The 10,653-nt window shown below is 49.0% G+C and overlaps 1 protein-coding gene across 1 annotated transcript; it reads right to left on the minus strand.

Moving 5' to 3' along the window:
• Positions 1 to 7,506: 7,506 nt before the first annotated feature.
• On the minus strand, positions 7,507 to 8,414 carry LOC136515636 (uncharacterized). The gene is made up of 2 exons (XM_066509168.1): positions 7,890 to 8,414; positions 7,507 to 7,599 (listed from the first exon to the last, which is right to left on the minus strand). The coding sequence occupies exons 1-2, from the start codon at positions 8,412 to 8,414 to the stop codon at positions 7,507 to 7,509; spliced, it is 618 nt and encodes a 205-aa protein (XP_066365265.1).
• Positions 8,415 to 10,653: the final 2,239 nt, after the last annotated feature.

The raw sequence follows: 10,653 nt of genomic DNA on the forward strand, positions 1-10,653 counted from the left end.
CAGCTTTGCTGTCACAATTGAGTTCACTTCAAAGCTAAATAATGATTGCTGGCTGTTAACCACTGTCTATGCCCCCTGCACCCCAATGGGTAAAAGGACATTCCTAGAATGGTTTAGAGAGATACAAATGGACCCAGAAATTGACTGGCTGGTTGTTGGAGATTTTAACTTGATCAGAAGGCTAGAAGATAGAAATAGAGATGGTGCAAACCCAAATGAAATGTTCCTCTTCAATGAAGTGATTAGTAATCTCAATTTGATTGAGCTCCCTCTCCATGGCAGGCAATTCACATGGACAAACAAGCAATCCCCTACTCTCCTTGAGAGATTAGATTGGTTCTTCACTTTGAATTCTTGGACATCCAAATACCCAAATTCTCTAGTCAGCACCTTGGTAATGGAAACCTCTAATCACGGGCCATGTGTGATTGAGATCAGCACTGACATCCCCTAAGGAAAAGCCTTCATGTTTGAAAATCATTGGCTTAGTTAGGATGATTTTGTCCTAGTGGTGGTTGAAGGCTGGACTGCACCAGATCACATTAAAGACCCTTGTCGACAGAATATTGTCGGTAGTCCTCTAAGGGGTATCTCACGAAGGTAGATTGATCGACAGAGGAGCGCGAGATCAAGAACAAGAAGGCAACAGAGACATACGAGTTAGACAGGTTCATGCCATTAGTATGACATAATACCCTACTCCTATGGTCTATTGGTTTTTATTAGCTATCGTATGATATGCCGTGATTTTAGAGGGGGTCCCTACCCGCCTTATATAGTCCGGGAGGTAGGGTTACAAGTCGGTTAGATCTGACAGATAATCAGAAAGTAATAACTGATTACAGAAATCTTGGGATCATATATATCCTAACAGATCTCATAGTATCTTCAGGATATCTTCTCGATGTCTTGCGGAAGGTGCCGAGCAGAGTCGTGCCCCATAAGGCTTCTTCTTGTGGGCTGGGCCACCCCTAGGGGCGTAGCCCATGTGGTCTGCCATGGGTATCTAGGGTCGTACACCCCACAGCTAGTCCCCGAGCGCCTTGTACCCGTTGTGCAATACCGTCTTGAGCTTGTTCGAGCAGGTGCGAATAACGCCGAGCAGTCAAGCTCATAGTCCAACCACCATGCTGAACTGCCGAGCAGCGTGAACCGTCGCCAAGAAGTGTGAACCGTTGCCGAGCAGCATGACCTATCGCCGAGTAGCATGAACTGCCATCAAGTAGTGTGACCTATCGCCGAGCAGTGTGACCCAAGTACGGCTTGCCATAAGGGTGTAAGGAGCTCAAGTTCAGAATCGAAAATTTCTTCGCAATGGACCAAGTGTGCCCACTTAGAGTCTGAACAAAGTAGTAGGAGTCAATACTCTTCTATAGGCATGTAGTCATCGAGAAAAAATTCTGCACACTCACCATGAGGTGAAGTGTGCCCACTTAGTCCCCGAGCTTGATAGCAGATGATGTAGTCATGTGGTGCCAGGGTCAGAAACTAGAAGAATAGTAGAAAAACCAGTTGAGCAGGCAGCCAGTCCCCAGTCGTGGCCCAAAAAGAGAGAAGGCACATTCACTGCAAGGTGAAGTGTGCCCACTTAGTCCTCGAGCCTGACAATAGATGATGTAGTTATGTGGTGCTAGGGTCAAAAACTAGAAAAATCAATCAAAGACCAACGGAGCAGGCCGCCAGTCCCCAAGCTGCAGGTGGAGTTATCGAAGAAATCGAACCATGGAGAAAAACCTAGAGTAATGACTGTACAGTGTCAGTTACTGAGCCTCAATAAATGGCGGAGAAGTCGGAGATATTTCAGCGAGGAGCAACTGATGGCAGCGATAAATGAGCGACATGGGCTGTGGTTGCGCAGAAGCCCAGGTAACGGCCCATATTTCACATCAGAGAAATCAGAGCGGCGTAGATCACAGGAACGGTTCCCAAAAACCCCTTGAATGCAGAATGGTGGGGAAATCCTATATAATAATGCCACCGCAGACCCCGTTCCCACCTTTTTCACTTCATCTTCCTCCTCATCTCTCACGCCGCTGAATTCGCAACCACATTTGCCTCCGCCGCCAAACCCTAACTAGATCTGAGAGATGGCGCCGAAGAGAGGAGCTGCGAAATCAAAGAAGACGAGTCCCAAGAAGGCGGATGCCATGGCCCGACATGACGAGGAGTGGGTGCCATCACGAACAGGAGAAGCTGAGCTGAATCGATTGGTGGAAGCCGGTGTTCTCCTCGACCGTGCTACCACCGGATGGCGGCTAGCTCTTGGTGAGGCCTTTCGCATGCCTCATACTGACGAAGCAGTGGTATTCGAAGACTATTTCTAGCATGGGTTAGGGTTTCCTATTCACCCATTTCTGAGGGATCTATTGGAGCTCTAGGGGGTTACTCTGTGCAATCTCCACCCCAATACCATTTTGCACATCTTAATATTCATCCACTTTTGTGAGGCATACCTCGGAATCCTACCCCACTTCAATCTTTTTCGTCACCTATTTTGGCTGAAGAAGAGAGGCGGCGCTGGTTCCAAGGTGGTCAGCGGGGTGTATCTCCAGCTTCGGGATGGGATGACGAGTGAATACCTTACCATACCACTGAACACATCGCTGAAGGGGTGGAACACCAGATGGTTCTACATGAAACAAAGCCACCCAGTGGTTCGTTGTAATGCCGACCATATCCTAGAAAGCCAGAGGAGTTGGACGGAGCTGCCAAGCAACGACGACATGGAGCAAGTGAATGAACTCCTCGGCTTGATAAAGGGCGTGAAGACCAATGGCGGATTGGTGGTGACGAGTTTCATAGTGCGCCTCATACAACCCTGTAAAGAGAGGGCACACCTAGTCTTTGAATTCAAAGGGGAGACCGACGGTACCCGAGAGAGGCTAGAAATACTATCTAGGAACGACGTCGAAGAGTGGACTGCCGAGCTGTTCGCTCCACTAGCCTCCTTCAGGTTGTCAGGGTACACAAAGCCCTTCAATTGCAAGAATCTACCTCCTCAGGTGAATATCCTGACTATGTGTTTCCGAGAAGTTTATTTATACTACCGAGCAATAAACTGATCCTACTCATGTGAAGATCCATTCGTAGGATAGGGCGGTGTATTTCTCAGGTGTGTCGAGAAATGATTGGCCGCCGTCAGTGGATGCACGACGACCATTTCAAATTGAAGAAAACTCCGTCGACATCTCCTTGGAATCTAGGGGTATGGATACTGGTCAGACAGAGAGTCCTCCCCTGGTGTCAGTGAAAACCTAGGGGAAGAAGCCAGCGGCAGATGAGCCGGCCCAGAAGAAGAGGAAAACAGCAGCTACTGCTCCCCGCAAACCAGGTGGCATCTCTCTTGATGATGACCAGACAATTCGAACATGAAGAACCACGATGTTCGATTGGTCTAACGATGACGAGATTCTCATGAACCCTCCCCCGAGCACGAAAGGGCCTCCATGCAACCCACGCGTGGAGGAACAAACCAGGGTAGGCAAAGAAGTCCGTGAAGCTCCGACAAGGAGAGTCCCCAAGCAATGAGCGGAGGGAATTGCTACACAGCAGATGTCGGAAATCCCCGCGGGGCAGGCAACGGAGGTCCCCGAGCAACAAACGGATGCAGACCCGGAGCAGCAGGCGAAACCAAGGCCGACTGAGGAAGAGCCAAGAATTCCCTCGCCGAGCATAGGAGTTGACCCCGCGGCTTTGCCCAGAGGCTCAGGCCGACACCACCGGTTCAAGAAATTGAACCGTTAGACCAAATCGTAAGTGTCCTTGTGCTAATGTTACTTTGTTGTATTTCCCTTACTTCTGTTGTGACTGAATAACTGATTTGATATAGTGCAAAGACAACAACTGATCTAGCCCCACCCGCTCAGACTGAGCAACAACCAGAAACTAGCCCTAGAGCGGTGGAGATGCTAGTAGACCACATCCTGGAGTCCCTGAGTGTTCGGGAGCACGTGGGGGAGCCAATTGCTGCCCCTAGTGGGCTTGATAGCCGCGAGCGACTACCTACAATGGCGAACGAGTCGGCGACAGCACCTTTGGCAGTGGTGGAATTAGGAGCAGAAAAGCTTTCAGTGCCAAAGGAGCAGATGGTAGTCCCCGATGCTTCGGAGGGCATGGTCGAACCTGCTATCCGACCACCAAGCCCCTAGGTGGTCCCCTTGGCTGCAACGGAGGAGGACAAGGTGGAGGAGATCGTGCATGATGAAGCTCAACCCCAAGTAGTCTGGATCCTCCAAAAGCGTGGCAATGAAATAGTGATTGTCGAAGAGGAGGACACCACCAAGGAGTTTAGGAGACTAGAGACTACCCTTACTGGTGTGATGAAATAGATCAAGGTGAATACTTTGTCTAGAAAGGTCCTGGTTAACGATACTGTCATCGTGCATTATGCAGGAAATATCTCGAGTTGCCGAGCAGCGCCGCCAGCTGATAAAGTGAATGGAGCCCCTTGCTAAGGAGAACGAAAAACTCAAAGAGGCCATGAACCTCTCAGAGAAGAATATCTAGAGGGCCCAACGCAAATGAGACCTTGTGAAGTCGAACACGCGGGACCTAGAATACCAGAAGAGGGTCCTTTTCGAAAAGCTGGCGGCTATGTCTGAGTAGGTGCGGAGCCAGTCTGAGCAGCAGGCCGCTGTCTCTAACCAACTAAAAAGTGCTTCCGAGCAGCTGGAGAGGAAAAGCGAACAGCTCAACAGTGTATTCAAACAGAAAGCAGGTACGGTACATCAACGAATGTAGTTTTGTATTGCCGAACAGCCGTAGTTTCATTGACAACTGTTGTGTTTGTAGAGCAAGACACTGAGCTCGGCCAGATGCGCCAGGCCATCGACCAACTTCGCCAGGAGAAGGCAAGGGAAGTAGAGCGGGCAAACAAACTTGCTGAGGAGCTGAAAGGTGAATTCCTCCTTGTCAAAATTACTATTGAAGTAGCTTCCTTATATAATGGATCATTGTAACGCTTGCAGGCTATCATCATAAAGCCAAAGCACAGTTCGACGTGCTGGTGCAGGAGGCCAAGGTCCAAAAGGAGAACTTCGACACTCTAATCGCCGCAATTAAGCCGGTGCTTAATTGCGTTGATTTGGAACCGACCGCTCAGCACGACGGCAGGCGTCAATGTCCCGACACCATAATCTAGAGGTGCAAGGCAGCATGGGAGAACTTCAAGACTTTCAACCGCGACGCCATTACGACCATCGCTACCCATGTCCTCATGATTGTTCGGTCCCATTACCCGACCATCGACCTTCAGTCGATATGGGGGGGCTCGCCGAAGGACTGGACGACACGGGGACACAGCAGCTGGAGGATGAAGTGGAGGACACAACGAAGATGTTGGCCAGTGATATAGACCTATTTGGTGAGATGGATGGTAACGGCAAAGCTCAGTAATCTGCTCAGAGATTATCATTTGTAAAAGCTTGACAGTGTGATTAGAATGTGTGAAAGTGCAAGAAACAATTATTCATCGAATAAATGTTATAAGGTGCATGTATATGCAATATATGTAGTTTGCTTGTAGTTCGGCGAAAAAATCTTCGCAGCTTCAAACCTGACGCGATTATGCATAGTTTAAATAATGTCCGAACAGTTGGTCTGCTACTGATCCCTATGGCCTTGGCCAACCCATAGTCCATAACGTCGAGCACGGAGCCCGTACATGTGTAGGAGTAACAGATGTGACCCAGGAACCACAGCCGACCACCCATGACGCAGAGCGTAGAGCCCGTGGCACGTGTAGGGAAAAATCGGTGACTGGGTCTTTTCCATAAAAAATAGCGCGGAACGTGTGCTACTCGGCAGTTGCTATATGAACTTGGAGATAAAGGCAGCATAAGCGGCGCCTGAGCAATGTATTCTATGTTGAACTCTCGGCCTTGGCTGACCTATAGTCCATAACGTCGAGCGTGAAGGCCGTAGACTTGTAGGACAAACAGGTGTGATCAAGGGACCATAGCCGACCACCCATAACATAGAGCGTAGAGCCCATAGCACGTGTAGGGAGAGATCAAAGACTGGGTCATCTCCGAAGAGAACAGAAAAGAAAGGATTTTGCTCTTCGATCAAGAAAAATGTTTAGCGATTTGGAGAAAACATGCTCGGCGATTTGGAGAAATTGTGTTTGGCGATTTGGAGAAATCGTGTTCGGTGATTTTGGAGAAATCGTGTTCGGGGATTTGGAGAAATCGTTGTCGATTTGGAGAAATCGTGTTAGGTGATTTTAGAGAAATCGTGTTTGGCGATTTTGGAGAAATCGTGTTCGGCGATTTTGGAGAAATCGTGTTCGGCGATTTGGAGAAACATGGTCAGCGCAGTTATGGTGATTATGTATTGGAGTTCATGATGAAGTAGCATAGAGCTCGACGACCACAAGTGGGTGTTAAACCACAATAGAGACAAAACAGAGACAAGTTATGGAGACCAAAACTTTACTGAATATAAAATTGTAGAGTACATATCTGGAGTGTTTCAAGGATAGAAACATATAAGGTGTTCGATGTGCCATGAGTTGGGAACACTGACTCCTTCTAAGTCACTTAGGCAATAAGAACCTGGTCGAGTAACCTTTTTAACGACATAAGGCCCTTCCCAAGGGGAAGAGAGCTTGTGCAACCCTTCAGTCTTTTATTTTCTACGGAGGACGAGATCGCTGATAGCAAATGAATGACCTTTGACATTTTGGTTGTAGTACCTCCACAAGCCTTCCAGATATTTAGCTATACGGATGCAGGTGATTAGGTGTTCTTCCTTGGCCTTGTCGACGTCCTCAGACCGAACAGCCTCGGCCTGCTCTTCATTATAGTTTTCCACTCTAGGTGCTCGGAAAGTAACGTCCGCTGGTAGTATGGCTTCTGAGCCATAGACCAAAAATATGGAGTCACACTAGTGCTGTGACTAGCTTGAGTATGCAGTCCCTAGACTACAGCTGGAAGGTCCTTGAGCCATCTGCCCGGGTGCTTTTCTTCTTTCTGATACAGGTGCTTTTTGAGGGCATCCAGGATCATACCGTTCACCCGTTCGACCTGGCCATTGGCTCTTGGATGGGCAACGAAGACATATTTGAAGGAGATGTAATAGTGTTCGCAGAAGTCCCAAAAGTGATGGCCAGTTAACATAGTTCCGAGATCGGTGATGATGTTGTTTGGTAGACCAAATCTGTGGATGATATCTTCGAAGAGCTCAACTGCCTTCTTTGCAGTAGTCGAGACAAGCGGTTTATATTCAATCCACTTGGAGAACTTATCAATGGTGACATATATGTACCAGAAACCACCTGGTGCTGGCTTGAAAGGCCCAATCATGTCCAGTCCCCAGCATGCGAAGGGCTAGGAAGCTAGAATGGTTTACAGCTCTTGCGTCGGCACATGTATTTACTTAGCAAAGAATTGACATCCTTCACAACATCGGACGAGGTCTTCTGCATCAGTGATGGTTGTGGGCCAATAAAAACTAGCTCAAAAAGCCTTACCGGCTAGTGTTCTCAAGGCCGCATGGTTGCCGCAGTTAGCAGAGTGAATTTCGAGAAGTAGCTTGACTCCCTCCTCTTGGGTGATGCATTTCTGCAGTATCCCTTCCTTGGCACTTTTCCTCATCAAGCTGCCATCCACCAGCATGTAAAGCTTGCTTTGACGAACTAGGAGTTTAGTTTCAACCTTGTCTGTGGGTACCTCGGTGCTGGTGAGGTACTTGATGAATTGCTCCCTCCAATCGGCGACCGGTGAAGGTACCGCAAGTATCAACTGCTCGGTAGGGGGAACCTCTTTGACTTCCTTATCTTCTTTGATGGATGGCGCTAGGAGATCTTGAACGAAGACCCCCGGTGGGATCATGGCATGAGAAGAACCTAGCTTGGATAAGTGGTCGGCGAGTTGATTTTGGTCACGTACCACGTGGTGATACTCGATGCCGTAGAATTTTCCTTCAAGCTTTCTAATTTCTGCACAGTAAGCATCCATCTTCTCATTGGAATAGGACCAGTCCTTGTTGAGCTGGTTGATAACTAGCGCAGAGTCCCCATACACCATGAGGCGTTTGACGCCGAGCTTGACGGCTATACGAAGACCATGGAGACACGCTTCGTATTCCGCAGCATTGTTGGAGGTCGGGAAGTGTATCCGGAGAACATAACGTAGCTTATCCTTGGTCGACGTGATGAACAGAATGCCCACACCAGCACCATTGATGTTAAGGGTGCTATCGAAGTACAACACCCAGTGTTTGGGGCAAGCAGCGGAGATGGGCTCTTGGATCTTGGTCCATTCAGCAACGAAGTCAGCAAGCGCCTGTGTCTTAATGGTAGGTCTGCTTCTGAATTCGATGGAATAGGTGTCGAGCTCAACAGCCCATTTAATGATGCGGCCATTGGCCTCTTTGTTGCGGAGAATGTCCCCTAGAGGGAACTCAGTGACCATGATGATCTTATAGTATTCGAAGTAGTGTCAGAGTTTGCACGACGTAATAAGAATGGCGTATAACAGCTTTTGTACCTGAGGATAACGAGTTTTGGGCTCATTAAGTACCTCGCTGATGAAGTAAACCGGACGTTGTACTTTATAAGCGTGCCTGGCCTCTTCGCGTTTGACGACAATAGCTGTGCTCACGACATGAGAAGTGGCGGCGATGTATATTAGCAGAGTCTCATCTGGTCTTGGCGCTGTCATGATCGGCAGCTTTGTTAAGAACACTTTGAGCTGCTCAAAAGCTGAGTCTGCCTCGTCCGACCAGGAAAAGTGCTCGGAGGCCTTGAGGAGCTTGAAGAAAGATAGCCCTTTTTCACTGAGGCATGATATGAAGCGGCTTAAAGCAGCCATGCAACCTGTAAGCTTCTGTATATCCTTGACGCATGTTGGTCATTTCATATTAGTGATGGCGGAGACCTTGTCAGGATTAGGCTCAATGCCTCGAGCACTAACGATGTAGCCCAGCAGTATATCGGATGGAACTCCAAAGACACACTTTGAAGGGTTCAGCTTCCATCGGTACTTGTTCAGGTTGGCGAAGGTTTCTTCGAGGTCGGCGATAAGGCTGTCGGCTGTCTTGATCTTGACAACCACATCATCGATGTAGGCTTCGACATTGCGGCCGATCTATTGGTTGAGGCACATCTAGATGGCTCTTTGATAGGTAGCCCTGGCATTCTTGAGTCCGAAGGACATAGTTTTGTAGCAGTATGCACCAAAAGGCGTAATGAACGATGTCTTGATCTGGTCTTCTTCCTTGAGGGAGATCTGATGATAGCCAGAGTAATAGTCAAGGAAGGAGAGTAGTTCGCAGCCGGTGGTAGAGTCTACAACCTCGTCTATCCGAGGCAAGCCGAAGGGGTCTTTAGGGCAGTGTTTGTTAAGATCAGTATAATCAACGCACATTCTCTATTCTTTATTCTTTTTTCGAATGAGAACAGGGTTTGCTAACCAATCTAGATGATACACTTCTTTTATAAACCCGGTAGCTAAGAGCTATTTTATTTCTACCCTAATAGCCTCCTTCTTGTCTGGCACGAATCGGTGGAGTTTCTGCTTGATCGGTTTGGCGATTGGCGAGGCATTCAAGGTGTGCTCGATCTTCTCCCGTGGTACCCTCGGCATGTCTGTAGGTTTCCAAGCAAACACATCAGCGTTGGCACGTAGGAAGGAGACGAGTGCGCTTACCTATTTGGGGTCAAGGTGAGCCCCAATCTTCATGGTCTTGGAGGCGTCATCGAGGCCGAGGCCAAGGCCGACCTCCTTGATTTCCTTGGACTTGGCGGAGGCGCGGGGAAGCTCTAGCTCTAGAATCTCCATGTCATTGGTAGGTGCTATCTTGGCTTCGGCGACCACGCTAGCCATCTAGATGGAGAGGTCGGTGGCTTCGACGAGAGCGAGACTCTTTGTCTCGCAGGCATAGGCAACGAAGAGGTTGGCCCGTAGAGCCAGGACTCCTGCAGGCGAAGGCATCTTCAACACCAGATACGCGTAGTGCGGTACAACTATGAATTTGGCCAGAGCTGGCTGGCCAAGTATGGCATGGTAGGCAGTGTCGAAGTCAGTGACGTAGAAGTTGATATGCTCGACGCGGTAGTTGCTTGCCGTGCTGAACTGTACTGGTAAGGTGATCTCTCCAAGTGGTCTAGACGCCCTTCTAGGTACCACACCCTAGAAGGAGGAGTCCAAGGGTGTGAGATCTAATATCGCGAGGCCCAACTCCCTTAGGGCCCTAGCAAAGAGTAGGTTCAAAGCACTGCCGCCATCAACAAGGACTTTTTTTAAGAGCACCTTCTAGATGGTTGCGTCGAGGACAAGGGGGAAACACCCTATGTAGGGTATGTCTGCCAACTAGTCGGCCCTGCTGAATGTGATGGGGACCTCGAACCATGGGCGATAGCTGGGGTCGGCGGTGGTTTCCTCTGAAGTGACGGCGAGCACTCGTCGGGCGGCGAGCTTCCGTTCCCTTCTACTCTCAGTGGAGGCAAGGCCCCCGAAGATCATGGCGACCACCTTATCATGGTCCTGAAAGGCATTGTTGTTGCCCCTAGGTGGTCGGCGACCTCTGGCTCCATCGTTGGCGTCGTCATCAAGCCTCTTGTCCTAGAACTCCCTAGCTAGACCAATGCAGTCCTTCATCTTGTGTTTGGCATTCTTGTGAAGAGGGCATGGGCCATCGAGGATCTTTTGA

Source organism: Miscanthus floridulus, chromosome 17 (assembly GCF_019320115.1).
Source record: "Miscanthus floridulus cultivar M001 chromosome 17, ASM1932011v1, whole genome shotgun sequence".
Classification (NCBI taxonomy): Eukaryota; Viridiplantae; Streptophyta; class Magnoliopsida; order Poales; family Poaceae; genus Miscanthus; species Miscanthus floridulus.